The 16,985-nt window shown below is 40.2% G+C and overlaps 1 protein-coding gene across 4 annotated transcripts in view; it reads right to left on the bottom strand.

The window, feature by feature from the left end:
- Manba (mannosidase beta) overlaps nt 1-16,985 on the bottom strand; it is a 110,873-nt gene that overhangs the window by 56,267 nt on the left and 37,621 nt on the right. For all 4 annotated transcript variants that reach the window (XR_009058555.1, XR_009058557.1, XM_057793145.1 and 1 more), the window contains exons 8-13: nt 15,224-15,375; nt 9,815-9,932; nt 7,878-7,964; nt 6,538-6,705; nt 3,918-4,136; nt 733-897 (exon numbers count right to left, since the gene is read on the bottom strand). Coding sequence is in view for 2 of the 4 variants with exons in the window: in XM_057793145.1 (XP_057649128.1) it covers nt 733-897; nt 3,918-4,136; nt 6,538-6,705; nt 7,878-7,964; nt 9,815-9,932; nt 15,224-15,375 (909 nt within the window). In the remaining 2 variants the exon portion in view is untranslated. The remainder of the gene's footprint in view (nt 1-732; nt 898-3,917; nt 4,137-6,537; nt 6,706-7,877; nt 7,965-9,814; nt 9,933-15,223; nt 15,376-16,985) is intronic.

The raw sequence follows: 16,985 nt of genomic DNA, 5'->3' as shown, positions 1-16,985 counted from the left end.
TAAAATATATACATACATATGTATGTATATATATTTAAAAGCCAATCATTTTAGGGAAATGTAATTTATCAACGTTTTCTTTCATGGCTAGCGTTTTCAAGTTCTAAGGACTTTTTGCCTGTCTCAGTCATGAAGCTATTGTCTTGTGTTCTCTCTGAGGAGCTGATCGTACTGCTTTCCAGATTGCTAGGTGTTTCTTTGTCTCAGGGATCAAACCCACAGCCTGGAGCATGTAAGCATGACTCTGCCCCAAACCCACACATTAGAATCTCAGAGCAGTGGTGAAATTCATTTGTACACATGGAAGGCTTTCATTTTTCGGTAAAGCCACCCGCTTCTTAAACACACTTCATAGAGAACGCTCTCCTTTTCCACGCGAGTTGCTGGGCTGCACAACCAGAAGGCCGGTGGCTGTATCAAGTGTGAAACTCTCTCTGCCCTCCAAGGGGAATCCTACTACCGCCTTCGCTGATGAACCCTCGCACTAACCTTTTAAGCTAACAACATTTAATACATAATTTTAGAATTTCATAAGCAATTTTTGTGGGAGAAACAGAGCCAAAAGTTAAATGCAGGTCTTATGGGTTGCCATAACTCTATTGTGAAGGAAACAGGCCTCAATCAAGAGGATAAAAACCTAAACGCTTTCCACCTGACAAAGCTTACAAAATCTGCACGACTGTGTTATGTTCAACCTAGAAACCTGCCAACTCCACACTGAAAATGACTTACCTGAGTAAGGTAGATCATATCTTTAAATTTGCGTAAGGGATCTGTCCTTCGGGGGAGTCTAAAGTGGAGCTGAACCTGCTCAAGCATCTCATCGTTACCATTCCCATGATGCTGTCGGTGAAGGGCAAAGCCGCTACTATAAGACCAGTCCTCTTTAGACGAGACCTTGGGAGGAAAGAGGAAGAGTTACAGATCTTCACAGTGAAGTGACTCTTCTTGTATGTTCCTCACAAACCTGGAAAGAGCTCTACACGTCAGAAAGGAACTTAAGGTTTGTTCTGTGGTGTTATTCCCCCTCCCCCTTTCTGAGCTTGTCCTGGAACTCACTCTGTAGACCAGGCTGGCCTCGAGCTCACAGAGATCCGCCTGTCTCTGCCCCTGAGTTCTGGGATTAAAGGAGTGCGCCATCACCATCTGGCTGCGGTGTTAATTTCTTACACTTAAAAAAAAGAAAATCATTCTTCTTGTTGCTGGTAAAGGACCGGTTTGGTGACAGGGGTCTGTTTTCATATCTAGAAAGTTACATTTTAGTATCTGATGTGGGATTCCCCTCTGTATGCTGTGAATATCATTGGTTAATAAAGGAACTGCTTTGGGCCTATAGCAGAGCTATTGGGGAACAGAGCTAGGAGGGGAAAACTAAACTGAATGCTGGGAGAAAGGAGAAGGAGTTAGGGAGAAGCCATGTAGCCCTGCAGGAGACAAACTTTACCTGGTAAGCCACAGCCATGTCGTGATACACAGATTAATGGAGATGGGTTAAATTAAGATGTAAAAGTTAGCCAATACGAAGCCAGAGCTAATGGGCCAAGCAGTGATTTAATTAATATAGTTTCTGTGGAATTATTTCGGGGCTAAGCAGCTGGGAACTAACTAGCGGGCTCCTTATACTACAAGTATTTCTCTTAAAAGCCTTGCCTAGAACACAGAATTGTGTTTGATAAAACGCTTACTACCTATATCTTCTCTCTGTTGTTGACCCTTTGTTTTCTACGGCAGGACTCCATCTAGCACCCACACCCTCTAAGTGTTAGAATTTTGCAGAACTTCTGATCCTCCTACCACCCATGGGCTCACAATCCAGTGCCAGCAAGCTGGCTTGGCTGTGTGCACCTTACACTACTATTTCCTATTTACGTAAATTCTGTGACTAGGTTTTTAGAACTGAATAATGGGCTACAGTCGATTTCTGTTTTAAATGTCATAGTTTTAAATAGGAAATAAATGATGCTATTACCATAGTAAATGTTTTAGAATTTGTTCATATTCTGTATCTGAGAACTGCCTAGGCCAGCAGTTCTCAACCTATGGGTTGTGACCCCTTTGGGGGGGGTGAATGACTCTTTCACAGGGGTTGACTAAGACCATCGGAAAACACAGATATTTACAATACGATTCATAACAGTAACAAAATTAACCGTTATGAAGTAGCAATGAAAATAATTTCATGAGTAGGGGTCACCACACCATGAGGAACTGCATTAAAGGGTTGCAGCATTAGGAAGGTTGAGAACCACTGGCCTAGACTATAGAATGAGTTCCAGGCCAGCCTGGGCAACTAGCAAAATCCTGCCTAAAAAATAAGTATTATTGAACAAAGGACCTGATCTCTCAAAGGAAGACATAAAAATTATAAATAAGCACGTGAAGAAATGTTCAAAATAATCAGTCATCAAAGAAATGCAAATTTTCTATAAAACTGTATTTCCACAAAAATGTTTTCTTTTTTAATGGGAAAAAGTGTTGGAAAGGGTGGAGAAAAGGCTGGGAGGGAAGCTAATCACTGTGGTTACTACGGAAAACGATTCTGAGCATTAAAAGAGTCTTAATGTTTCAGCAGCTGCACTCATAGGCTCGCTCCCAGTTGATCTAAAAATGTTCATTCAAAAGCAGGTAGACTAATGTTCACAATAGCTTTCTTCATGATAGCCAAGAGCTGGAAACAGCACAACTGCCCCTCTACAGACAAATGTATCAACAAACGTGGGAAGCATCCAATAGAACATAATCAGCAACAAGGAATAACGATCTTCCAATGTTTTCATAACACCCCAAATTCTAATCACATTCATTGTGAAGAATACATAAGCCTATATAGACACAGACACGGAAGTAATGGTGCTTAGGGTAGAGTGAGGGTCAGAAGAGGGTGGGAAGGGACTGCTAAGGGGTCAGAGGTTTTCCTTTTTGTCTTTCTTTCCTTCTTTATTTCTTTATTTTTTGGTGTTTTGAGACAGGGTTTCTCTGTGTAGCCCTGGCTGTCCTGGAACTCACTCTGTAGGCCAGGCTGGTATCAAACTCCCAGAGATCAGCCTGCCTCTGCCTCTCGGGTGCTGAGATTAAAAGGATGTGTCATTGAACAATGAAAATGTTGCAAAACAGACGGTGGGGACGGTTGCACAAGTCTGAAAGAACACTGGGGACTGAGTTGGGCACATTAACTAAGCAAATTCTTTACTAAGAATTGCATCTCATTAAAGATATTTTAAAAAGAACACATAGAACTCTAAAATTAAATCTTTGGGTACAGAGTGTATATTTATACTGAAAACTAGAAAGACTAACATGAAGAAAAAGCAACAGGAGAGATAGAAGACAGACGTGAGGGAGGAGGCTGAAGGAGAAAATAAAACTGGGCAACACAGACCAGAACTTTCTCACCCTGTTCACCTCTTCTAACATGGTTGGGTATCTAGTTCTGAATAGCTATAAATGATTAGACTATATAGGAAGTATCGATTCAGGGTCAGCAGGATGGCCCGGTTGGCAAAGGCACTTGTTGCCCATGTTGAATCTTCAGACCTCCCATGGTAGAAAGAGAGAACCAGCTCCTACAAGTTGTCCTCTGACCGTCACACACATGTGGCAAGAGTAAATGCCCATAATTAAATAATAAATAAATAGACAGAGAGATAAATGTTTTTATCAACTCGAGTTGGTTTCATGCACAACTATAAGCCAGGCTTAAGCTTCCACAGGCTTCCATTTGACTTTTAAGTGTTCCTGAAGGCATACGATTAAAAACATAGTGAAAAGCTACCCAGTCAAAATGGTAATTATAAGATTTTAGCTCTCAAGACGCTAAATAAGAATTTTTTTTCTTCCATCCTCTTCCTGAACTAGACTCTCTGAACCCACTATCTACTGTTATAAATCATGGGGAAATTGAGAGAGCTATGACTTACCTTCTCTAGTGTACTAAAGGAAGGCCAGGACTGGTAGCCATATTCGGATACAAATCGGGCTTTTGGGAACATCTTCCAATCCCAGCAGTCATTGGAATAGTCATAAAAATGGACATCGCCATAATGGTTGCTGTTAGGGTCATTAGAGATCCAGCCTTCTGCCATGGTTTTGACCCCATTGGTAGGACTGGACACAATAAAAGGTCGGCTCTTGTCTTCCTGGACATAGAAATAAAATGACTTTTAAGGATAATATGACAATTTGGTAAGGTACAGACCATTAATTCTTATTAAAAAAAAATACCATCAAGTCTTAGAAATGTCAAATAGGTGAGAAAAAGTTAACTCTCCTGTCAACACTGCACTGTTCTTCTTTGCTATCCTTGTCCCATTACAAATGCCCGAGACCATGCTTTGTGGCACCTCTTCCCAATGTTTTCAACCATGCTTTGTCCCCTTTCTTACCCCAAAGGGAGTGCATCATCTCACGCAATTTCTCAACTTTGGTACTATTGACCGTTGGTGAATATTGGGTATGGACATGAGTGGTCAGAGCCTCCTGTCATTAGAGACATTTAACAGCATCTTTAGCTTATGACACCTGCCAGGTAGCATGAGTGCCTTCACCTAACGTGTCTTCAGCCATGACAAATTTTATCTAGGGACAAGATTACTGCATTTCAGGAACCTGGGTCAAGAACAAAATCTATTGAGCCAAGTACACTTGGGTTTAAAACTCAACTCAGAATCTTCCCAGTTTGGTGCAGGAAGATTCAGGAGTTTTAGCTGTAAAATGAAGAAACTTCAAGATCACGCTCTGAGATGCTTGTTTGGAGCAAGATGAATTACGAGGAACTATTCATAACAATTATACCTTGATGGAAACAACAGTAATTATTCCATAGCATTTAACACTACCCATCTTCAAGAAAATCTGTAAACATCATCACGACCTAGGATGAAGTCATCTGTGAAGCTGGAGACAAAGAGCCGCCAGAGCTCCTAAGAGACCCACTAACTCAGTTTTAGAAGTGGAACAGTTGACAGTAAGCAAATTGCCAAGATCTCATAGACAGGATTGTGAAGCATGGGCATTTCATCACCATACTGTTAAATAAAAATCCCCAGACGTTAAAATCAATTTCTTGCACTGATCAGATGTGAGAAATAAGTATTCTTAACTGTTGAACCATTTCTCCAGCACCCACATGGTGGCTCACAACGACCAATAAGTCAAGTTCCAGGACACCAGCCATGCACGTGGCACACACATATACACGCAGGCAAGCACTCATAAAATAAAAATCAATAAATCTTTTAAATATACACACGCAAAATCATCTACTAGGCATGCGTAGATTTTACCTACCACATACTGTTTTTAAAAACATATTCCTGCCAGATGGCAGTGGCACATACCTTTAATCTCAGCAGAGAGGCAGAGGCAGGCAGATCTCTGTGAGTTCAAGGCCAGCCTGGTCTACAGAGCAAGTTCTAGGGAAGCCAGGGTTGTCTTGAAAAGATAAACAAAAAAAAATTGCTTTTTCTTTTTTTTTCCTTTTTATTTATTTATTTATTTATTAAAGATTTCTGCCTCCTCCCCACCACCACCTCCCATTTCCCTCCCCCTCCCCCAATCAAGTCCCCCTCCCTCATCTGCCCTAAGAGCAATCAGGGTTCCCTGCCCTGTGGGAAATCCAAAGACCATCCACCTCCATCCCGGTCTATTAAGAGGAGTATCCAAACTGCCTAGGCTCCCACAAAGCCAGTACGTGCAGTAGGATCAAAAACCCATTGCCATTGTTCTTGAGTTCTCAGTAGTCCTCATTGTCCGCTATGTTCAGCAAGTCCGGTTTTATCCCATGCTTTTTCTGACCCAGGCCAGCTGGCCTTGGTGAGTTCCCAAAAATTGCTTTTTCAAATTGCTTCAGAATATACCAAATATATGACTACACAGACAAAACTGGAATGACAGCCAAATTATTATATTACTTAGCAAATATTAGAGTTTTTAAACAATCTTTAGAAAGGGTTACTGAAAAAAGACCACCTTCCTCTCATCACAAAAAAGGCCACTGTATATATTAGCCACATATGGTACAGGATGCCTGGTTCACAATAGGAATGCAAGGAGAACCCCAATAGAGGATCCCCAAGATTCCCTGGCAATCTAAACTGCCCTAGTCCCATGCCTCTCACACCACAGACCAAGATGTTCATATATGATACCTACCAAAATATTCATCAACACGTACAAGTAGAGCTGCATTCGTGTATGCAATTACAGACCCGCAGAGATGGCATAACACAAACACATCTGACCCAGAGACTCAGCAAACATTTGAGGGTCTATGCATCGACTCTAGAGTGTGTGACAACCTGCAATGGGAAGTGCTAAATACGTGTGGAGATCCCAAAGATAGTTTATCTTCCAAGAAATCCACACACATCCCATGCATAGAACATTATAGTGAACTAGAGCATTATAATGAAACACTCTGAATTCAAGTGATGTTCCACAGACTGCCTTAAAAGAGGCATACAATCTACTACGCCAATATTGGGACCTATGCATTTTTAAAACACCTTAAATTCTACTGCACCAAAACCAATTACTTACTGATAAGACAATCTCTCTGATGTTTCTCACATAGAGGGTCACATAGTCTTTAAAGTAGGTTTCCAAGTCACTGGGATTTACATGAAACCAGTTCACCCTCAAGGCCACTTCATTCTCGTTATTACCACTCCATATGATGATGGAGGGGTGAGATTTCAGTCTCCTGATCTGAAAGTTAAGAAAACATAAAATAATTTCCCCATACCTAACATAGCAGAACTCACAGCTATAATGAATAAGATTACAATCATTGCATTTCTGCATAGAAATTCTTGCCTACCTGATAATTCACAAAATGGTTACTCATGCACTATGGAAAGACAATTTTAATAGTTCTCTGAAAGACTGGGGGAGGTAGCTTTCTAATTAAACATGAAGATTTAAACATGAGTGTTGTGTAATATTTGATTACACTATGTAATGTCACTATGATTGGCTTAATAAAAAGCTAAATGGCCAATAGCTAGGCAGGAGGTATAGGCGGAACTTCTGGACAGAGAGAGTTCTAGGAAGAAGAAAGGGGGAGTCACCGGCCGGATGCAGTGGAAGCCGGACCTGCAGAAGGAGAGGTAAAAGCCACAAGCAATGTGGTAGCACATAGATTAATATAAATGAGTCAATTTAAGTTATAAAAACAAGTTAGAAACAAGCCTAAGTTAAGGCCAAGTTTTTGTAATTAATAAGAAGTCTCTGTGTTTTTATCTGGGAGCTGGTTGTTGCCAGGACAGAGAAAGACTCGCTACACCTGAGCTCTGTTCCCAGCACCCATGTTGAAAACTGGGAAGGGTGGAGAGCATTCGTGGTGCTGGGGAGGAAGAGACAAGGGAATCTCAGGGTTCCCTGGCTAGCCAGCCTGTCCCAATCCATGATTCCCAGGTCCCAGTGAGTGGAATAAACAAACAAGCAAATAAATAAGCACATAACATCATTGAGTAGGCTTATGTGGGACGCAAAACAATTGTGGATTCCAGTGCCACATTTCATCTTTGTCCTGAACTGGAGTGGTGTCCATTTGCTTAGGAAAAGTACAGGAGCAGCAGGATTGGTGGTTGGACATGTTACACTGAGATGCCCATTAAACCTCTGACCATACCACCAAGCAGGGGTGGATACTCATTGAGGGATTCATCAGACTGGATGATCGGGCGTTAATCTGGGAGTTGTCAGCAAGTAGGTGATGTTATAGCCCTGACAATGCTGAATCACTCCCAAAATCAATTTCCAGACTGCAGTTTTTCATGGAATTGAGTAGAAAACAACTAAAAGAAATGAGCGATTTAACAAAAGGAACAATTAAGATGCGCATGCGTTCTCTTCTTGGAGGTGTAGCAATAGCATACCTGGTAAGCAACTTCAGCTCTCACTGACTCCACGAAGCTCCGCCCAACTGGATAAAGGGCGCAGGCAAACATAAAGTCCTGCCATACCTGTCAATCAAAAGAAAAGGCAGCGTCATCTCACGGAAAGCCTGACGTCATCCTCACTGAGGGGATTATCTTTCGCATAAAGGAAAGGCAAGTTCTGCAAACGCGCCCATCTGAGCGCCTCTTTACGGTGTGCCCACAGCCGAAGGACTTTCCAGCGTTGCACAAAAATGTTTAGAAGCCTGAGAGAACACTCAGTAAGCAGGAGAGATGAGGAAGGAAGGAGGATTCTTCAGAAAAGGAAATAATGAGAGAGCAGGAAAGACAGAGCTTTGGGTCCTTCCTCATTCCTCCTTCTTTCTCATTTAGCCAGGCATGGAGTAGTGAGAAATACACCAGACTGGTAAAATTATAGTTGGTTTAGAAAGAATTTAATATTTTTCGCAGCTAGAAAGATTACTAGATGCCCACTTTAATAATGAGACCGTGAAGTCCTTTCCAAGAAGGCCTATGTGGAGCGGCTGATCAAAGCAAAGCCCCCAAGCAGCCTGCCTTCCTGCCAGTCTTGATTCTACCAAACACAGAGAGTGAGCTGGTGGGCAAGGTACACACCCTCTTCACGGGTCACTTTTACACTCTGTAAATCGGACAAAGGACAAGAGGAACCATGTTGTGGAAGTTGAAAAATACTAAAACAAAATAAAAACGAAAAAAAATAACGCAGATAAAAATGCCTGGCATTCAATGAACAGTGTAGCATGTGGTTGCCATCACGATGCAAGCCTATCACTGCTTCTGTGATTCCAACTCTCCTCTGGCACTCTGTGTATCTGATGATGACTGTATTTCTAGAACTAAAAAGATACGCAATCGACTCTCAGCATCTATGAATTTTGCACTCAAACTATGCAAACTATCTAAACATAGATTCAACTATGGGCCAAAAAAATATACAGAAAAAGACCCGAAAGAAAATATATACCAAACATATACAGGTTCTTCTGGTTGTCATTAGTCCCTAAATAATAAGTGTGGCAACTGTTTATAGCACAGTCACAGGTCTGGAGAGATGGCGCAGGGGTTAAGCTCACTGGCTGCTCTCACTCATGCTCAGTTCTCAGCATCCACATGGAAGCTTATACCTTCCTTAACTCCAGGTCCAGGAAATCTCATTCCCTTATGAACCTCCAAGGGCACCAAGCATGCACATGGCACACCTGCACATGTAGACATTCATATATACAGTGTGTGTGTGTGTGTGTGTGTGTGTGTGTGTAAAATATATCATGTTAGATGAAGCTCTGTAAATGGCCCAGTAATAACATAAAGCATATGTCAGGATGCGGGTAGTTCTTTGTGAGCATTCCACTTCTTTATGTGAGAAGACTGAGTATCTAGACACCGCATGGCCACAGGGCTCCTGAAGTCAGCTCTCCAGAGACACTGAGGGATGAAGACATCTTGCTTGGTCCTCCTTGTAGCGAAATTTGAGTGCTAAGAACATCTTTTCTTTGGTTAATTTTATTGTTTTTGTTTCTCTCCAGAGTTCATGAGAACTCTTTAAATACTCAATATTTTATTATATATATATATATATATACACCTACATATCACAAAAAAATCATGAAGGAAGTGTAGAGAGAGATATTTGATTATATAACTCGTATACAATAGCAATTATTTTTAAATGGTGGAGAATTCTGGTATTTGTTAGCAACTCTAGTTCATTTATCCCTTGGACAAAATTAATAAATAAATGATTAAACATGGATAATAAGGAATGAGGAACCCACAAGTAAGGAAAATGATTCCATGCTCTGAGAAAGGTATTAAGGGGCAATAATATCAACTCACCACATCAGACTGAGGGACAAGTCACCCACGGGTACATCAAGACCATATCACATACTTACCATGATTCCAAGTTCATTGCAAAGTTCATAGAATCCATCCTGCTCATAGGTACCTCCTCCCCACACCCGCAGGGTGTTCATGTTGGCGTCCACAACGGACCGCAGAAGGACCTGCAACCTGGAGAAGGGATTGCAAAGGCAAACACTATTTCATAAACCGGGGGACATTACCAAATATTTCAAATCTGTTAAGGGAAAAGGCCACTTTAAAATCAAAATGATTCTGCTCTTCTGAATGCCAAAACCATGAGGTAAAATAAGACAGAGACTGGTCGTAACCACATTAAGCAAACAAGCTGAAAGGCTATGATGATGTCTTCATTATGTAAGTTGTCAGAAACCTTATACTATTTCTTAAATTCATATATATATATATATATATATATACATATATTTCAGCATGTAGAAAAATGCAGCACAGGGCTGGGGAAATGGCTGAAAAAGTAGAGTACTCGACCCCCAGCATGAAGACCTGGATTTGACTCCAAACACTCATGTAAATGACAGGATGGGCAGGCGCACGCCTGTAATTGTAGGCAGTTAGTAAGCTCCAGGTTCATAGAGACCCTGTCTCCAATGGTGGGGTGGAAAGTGATGCGCAAAAACAGTGACCTCTAACCTCCACATGTGCACATGCACTGAACACATACATACACACACATAAAAAAGCACAGTACAAACACTCCATATACATAAACGTTTATTAATTTTTAAGTTCTAGTGTCAAAACCTTCAGAGAACACTTGTAGTTATCTTCCAGATAAAGAATTTTCATGGTTTTGCTTAGTTTTATAAGTTCTATTGTGTCTATATTTAAGGTACGTGGCATGGTGCTGTAGGGTAGCTGTTGAAAGTAAGAAGGTCATTGAAGTGGCTTAACAAAGCCATCATTTTGAATTATCTATCTCGGGGGCTGGAGAGATGGCTCAGCGGTTAAGAGCACTGCCTGCTCTTCCAAAGGTCCTGAGTTCAATTCCCAGCAACTACATGATGGCTCACAACCATCTGTAATAAGGTCTGGTGCCCTCAAGCATACACACAGATAGAATTATCTATCTCCCTTTGGTTTTGTCCATGGGAAAATTTTGTCACCCAGAATCCTTATGTCTTCACATTGTCCTTCTGGTCTTCAGACTCATTCTCCAGACACACCGACTACTTTGTTCTTATATTTTTGCATTTTCCCCTTCCACCAAGAATTTTTTAGTTCTTTAATGAAGTAGAAAAAGGCCTGGTGACATGGATGGGTGGGTAAAGTGTTTGCTGCTCAAGCCTGAGGACCTTAGTTCAAATCCCCAGAACTACACAAAGCTGGGTTCTATAGCACACAACTGTAATTCCAGCAAGACAGGAGGTGGAAACAGATAGCCTGTCACATACAGTGGTGAACAAAGTAGAGACCCAATTTCAAGTAAGATGGATGATGAAGATGACATGCAAGGTTGCCCCCAGTGTAGAATAGTTTTATGTCAACTTGACCCAAGCCACAATTAGCAGAAAGGAGGGAGCCTCAATTAAGAAAATGCATCTAAAAGATGGGAGAGTGTAGGGCATTTTCTTAATTACTGATTCATGGTGGGTAGTCCATCCCTGGGCTGCTGGTCCTGGGTGCTGTAAGAAAGCAGGCTGAGCACGCCATAGAGAGTAAACCAGTAAGCAGCACTCCTCTGTGACCTCTACATCAGCTTCTGCCTCCAGGTATCTGCCCTGTTTGAATTTCTGTCCTGAATTCTTTTGATGATGAACAGTGATGTGGAAATGTAAGCCAAACAAACTCTTTCCTCCCCACTATTAGTGTGAGGGGTTTAATGTATGACAAAACAGACTTCAAACTAAAACCAATCAAAAGAGACAAAGAAAGACATTTCATATTAGCCACAGGCAAAATCCATCAAGAGGAAATCTCAATACTGAACATCTATGCCCCAAATACAAGGGCACCCTCATATGTAAAAGAAACACTTCTAAAGCTTAAATCACACATTAAACCCCTCACACTAATAGTGGGAGACTTCAGTACTCCACTCTCACCACCGGACAGGTCAGTCAGACAAAAAATGAACAGAGAAATAAGGGAACTAACAGATGTTGTGACTCAATAGACTTAACAGACATCTATAGAATATTCCATCCAAACAGAAAAGAATATACCTTCTTCTTAGCACCTCATGGAACCTTCTTAAAAATTGACCACATACTTGGTAACAAAACAAACCTCAATAGATACAAAAAAAAAAAAAAACTGGAATAACCCATGTATCTTATCAGATCACCATGGCTTAAGACTAGAATTCAACAGCAATACTAATTCCAGAAAGCCCACAAACACATGGAAATTAAACAATGCTCACCTGAATCATCAATGCCTCAAGGAGAAATTAAGGGAGAAATTAAAGACTTCCTAAAATTCAATGAAAATGACCACACTACATATCCAAATTTTGAGACACAATGAAAGCAGTGTTAAGAGGAAAGTTCATAGCACTAAATACCTATATAAAGAAACTGAAAAAATCCCACACTAGTGAATTAACAGAACACCTGAAAACTTTAGAACAAAAAGAAGTAAACTCACCCAAGAGAACTAGATGGCAGGAAATAATCATATTGAGAGCTCAAATCAACAAAATAGAAACAAAAAAAAACAATACAAAGAATCAATGAGACAAAGAGTTGGTTCTTTGAGAAAAATCAACAAAATAGACAAACCTTTATCCAAACTAACCAAAAGGCAGAGAGAGAATATCCAAATTAATAAAATCGGAAATGAAAAAGGGGACATAACAACAGACACGGAGGAAATACAGAGAATCATCAGGTCATATTTCAAAAACCTATACTCCACAAAATTGAAAAACTTAAAGGAAATGGACAACTTTCTAGATATCACTTACCAAAATTAAATCAAGACCAGATAAACAAATTAAACAGACCTATAACTGCTGAAGAAATAGAAACAGTCATCAAAAGTCTCCCAACCAAAAAAAAAAAAAAAAAAAAAAGCCCAGAACCAGATAGTTTCAGCTCAGAATTCTACAAGATTTTCAAAGAACTAATATCAATATTGTATTGTTCAACACAATAGAAACAGAAGGAACATTGCTAAACTCTTTTTTTAAAAAATATTTATTTATTATGTATACAATATTCTTTCTGTATGTATGCCTGAAGGCCAGAAGAGGGCACCAGACCTCATTACAGATGGTTGTCAGCCACCATGTGGTTGCTGGGAATTGAACTCAGGACCTTTGGAAGAGCAGGCAATGTTCTTAACCACTGAGCCATCTCTGCAGCCCTGCTAAACTCTTTTTATGAGGCTACAATTACCCTGATACCCAAACCACATAAAGACATTACTAAGAAAGAGAACTACAGACCAGTCTCACTTATGAACATTGATGCAAAAACACTCAATAAAATACAAGTAAACTGAATCCAAGAACACATGAGAACCATCATCCACCATGACCAAGTCGGCTTCATTCCAGAGATGCAGGAATGGTTCAACATATGAAAATCTGTCAATATAATCCACCATATTAACAAACTGAAAGATAAAAACCACATGATCATCTCATTAGATACTGGAAAAGCTTTTGACAAAATACAACATCCCTTCATGATAAAGGTCTTGGAGAGAGCAGGGGTACAGGATCATACCTAAACATAATAAAGGCAATATACAACAAGCCAACAGCGAACATCAAACTAAATGGAGAGAAACTCACAGTGATCCCACAGAAATCAGGAACAAGACAAGGTTGTCCACTCTCTCCATATCTAGTCAATATATTTCATGAGGTACTAACTAGAGCAATAAGACAACAAAAGGAGATCAAGAGGATACAAATCAGAAAAGAAATCAAACTCTCACTATTTGCTGATGATATGATATTTTACATAATGACCCCAAAAATTCCATCAAGAAACTTCTACAACTCATAAACACTTTCAGTAATGTAGCAGGATACAAGATTAATTAAAAAAAAATCAGTAGCCCTCCTGTACACAGATGATAAATGGGCTGAGAAAGAAACCAGAGAAACATCACCCTTCACAATAGCCACAAATAGTATAAAATATCTCAGAGTAACTATAACCAAACAAGTGCAAGACCTTTATGACAAGAACTTTAAACCTTTGAAGAAAGAAATTGAAGAAGACACCAGAAAATGGAAAGATCTCCCATGATCTTGGGTAGGTAGAATTAACATAGTAAAAATGGCAAATCTTACCAAAAGCCATCTGCAGATTCAATGCAATGCCCATCAAAATCCCAGCAAAATTTTTTACAGTTCTCGAAAGAACGATACTCAACTTCAGATGGAAAAGCAAAAAAACCCAGGATAGCCAAAACAATCCTGTACAATAAAAGAACTTCTGGAGGCATCATAATCCCTGACTTCAAACTCTACTACAGAGCTACAGTACTGAACACAGCCTGGTATTGGCATTAAAAACAGACAGGAGGACCAATGGAACCAAATCGAAGATCCGGATATTAATCCACACACTTTCAAACACCTGATTTTCGACAAAGAAGCAAAAAATATCAAATGGAAAGAAAGAAAGCATATTTAACAAATTGGTGCTGACATAACTGGATATCAACATGTAGAAGAATAAAAATAGATCCATATCTATCACCATGCACAAAACTCAAATCCAAATGGATCAAAGACTTTAACATGAAGCCAGCCACACCGAACCTCACAGAAGAGAAAGTGGGAAGTACACTTGAACGCATTGGCACAGGAGACCACTTCCTAAATATAACCCCAGTAGCACAGACACTGAGAGAAACAATTATTAAATGGGACCTCCTGAAACTGAAAAGCTTCTGTAAAGCAAAGGACACGGTCAACAAGACAAAACTAATCCCAGCCCCCCAAAAAATATACACATGAATGTGGGCATGTGTATGCGCGCACACGCACACACGCACATATCCCCCCACATACACATCATACACACAAAAGATTTTTTTAAAAAGTAAAATAACATCTTAGCATAATAAAATAAATGTAGGCCCTTATCCCTTAAATCCATGCTTGAAATTATTTAATGTATTCTTTGAAGAACAACAATGAGCTGGATTTAAATTTTTTGAGACTAATTAGTTCAAATATCAATTTGTCATTTTCTCCAAAGAAAACACATAATAATAGTTTTGTAAAACATGGATGGGATGTCTTTAACAGTCTCAAACTAGCTAGATGCACCTTAAGAGGGAGCGGGAATGATTGAAAATAATTGTGCCTATCCTAAAATCTCTGTTATCTAATCATTCTGCAGGTCTCAGGTCCTTCTGCTGGGAGTGAAAGAAACAGATGGGAGTAACTTTGATCTCTGAGCTTAGCAGTGGTACAGAGAGGTAGGGGAAGGAGAGGCAAAGAAGCCGACACTCACAGTTCGGGAGTGACTCTATCTTGGAATGAGTCAGCTGGGATCCAGTTTGAGCCTTTCAGAAATATAGGAAGTCCATTAATTTTGAAGTAGAAACTCAGGCCAGGAGATCCTTTTATGGGCTCTTCGATAAGTTGTACTGTCCTGAAATAAACCTACCATGAAAAGAAATAGATATTGAACAAAAACTTAAAAGTGCAAGCGAACTGTTTCTTTCAACCAGAAAGTAGGGAGTTAGGAAGATGGTCCCCAAACAGGAGGACCCAAGTTCGAATCCCCAGCACCCAGGTAAATATAACCACACCCTCCTATAGCCACCACCTACTGTCAAAGTAAAACTGAGACAGCATTTGCCGTCTTCCCTCTCACTACCTGGAAAGATAGTGGACTCAGTTTGCACGCTACAGTTTTCCTGAAAACCTACTAGCTATCATTGGTCGTCTGCTCTGAATGCTGTAATCTCACTGCTGTTCAATATACCCTTATTTTGAACCCTAATATCTTCCCAGCAAACTCCACAAAAACACAAAGGTTAACTATATTCATTAATTTGATTCACAGTGATAGATGATATTTTAAATTTAAATTTTTAATTATAATCAAAACTCGCTTTAGAGTTAAATAATATTTTAGCTCATTGCAAAAGAACATTTATAAAAAAGTATTTCCTACTCTAAGGATGAGTTGCAAAAATGTGACTGGAAGACATAAATTCTCAGGCTCCGATGCTCCACGGAAGCCTGCCCACACAGCATGCAGAAGCCCTGGGCTGGAGCCCTGTGTCGCATAAAGCTAGGAACGGTGGCACATGTCTACAATTCCAGAACTCGCCGGCGGTGGTGGCGCACGCCTTTAATCCCAGCACTCGGGAGGCAGAAGCAGGCGGATCTCTGTGAGCTTGAGGCCAGCCTGGTCTACAGAGAGAGTTCCAAAACAGCCTCCAAAGCTACAGAGAAACCCTGTCTCAAAAAAACCAAATATATATATATTTGGTATTTCTTCTTTGGGTGTTCTTTTTCAGTTTTCCTTTATAAATCTACTTGCAGTGTAAATAAGTAAGAAGATAGACAGGTAGGTAGATGATATATGAGATAGACAGACAGACAGCAGACAGATGGCTAATCGATAATGTTTATGGGGGCTAGGGAGATGGCTCAGCGGGTTATGTGCTTGTCACACCATCATGCAGATCTGAACTTGGATGCCCAGCATCTGTGTCAAAAATACCAGTATGGCAATGCCCCCCTGCAATCCCAGCATGTGTCTATAATCCTAGCATTGGGAAGGTAGAGACAGGAGGATCCCTGCAGCTGGCTGGCCAGCTAGTTTTGCCAAATCATTGATCTTTAGGTTTAGTGAGAGACTTTGTCTGAAAGAGATTAATAGATCAAGACTTCATGCATCCACCACACATGCACAATTAAATATCATGGTACAGTTGTGTCATTCTATAGCCAATTACTCATGGTATAAAGAAAAAGAAATCAAATATCTTAAACATAGGCATAGTAAGCCCTTTAAAAGTCAAGAATTAATTGACGAACCTTTACAAACCAGAAACCAAGACTGCATCGAAGTTTTCAGTGTGGACATGCTACAGAGGCTAGAGAAGTGTACATAGTATCTGAGAACAAGCCATCAGTGGGTACTGTTGAACGCCCACAGAAAGAAACAATAGTGAACAGAATCTCATGACCTGGCTCACAGCAATACACAGCAGCCTAGCTAATAAAAGATTTAGCTGCAAGAGACAAAATGGGTTGAC

This window comes from Chionomys nivalis, chromosome 18, assembly GCF_950005125.1.
Source record: "Chionomys nivalis chromosome 18, mChiNiv1.1, whole genome shotgun sequence".
Classification (NCBI taxonomy): Eukaryota; Metazoa; Chordata; class Mammalia; order Rodentia; family Cricetidae; genus Chionomys; species Chionomys nivalis.
The sequence above is the reverse complement of the archived record's forward strand: the minus strand, read 5'-3'. Positions and strand labels throughout refer to the sequence as shown.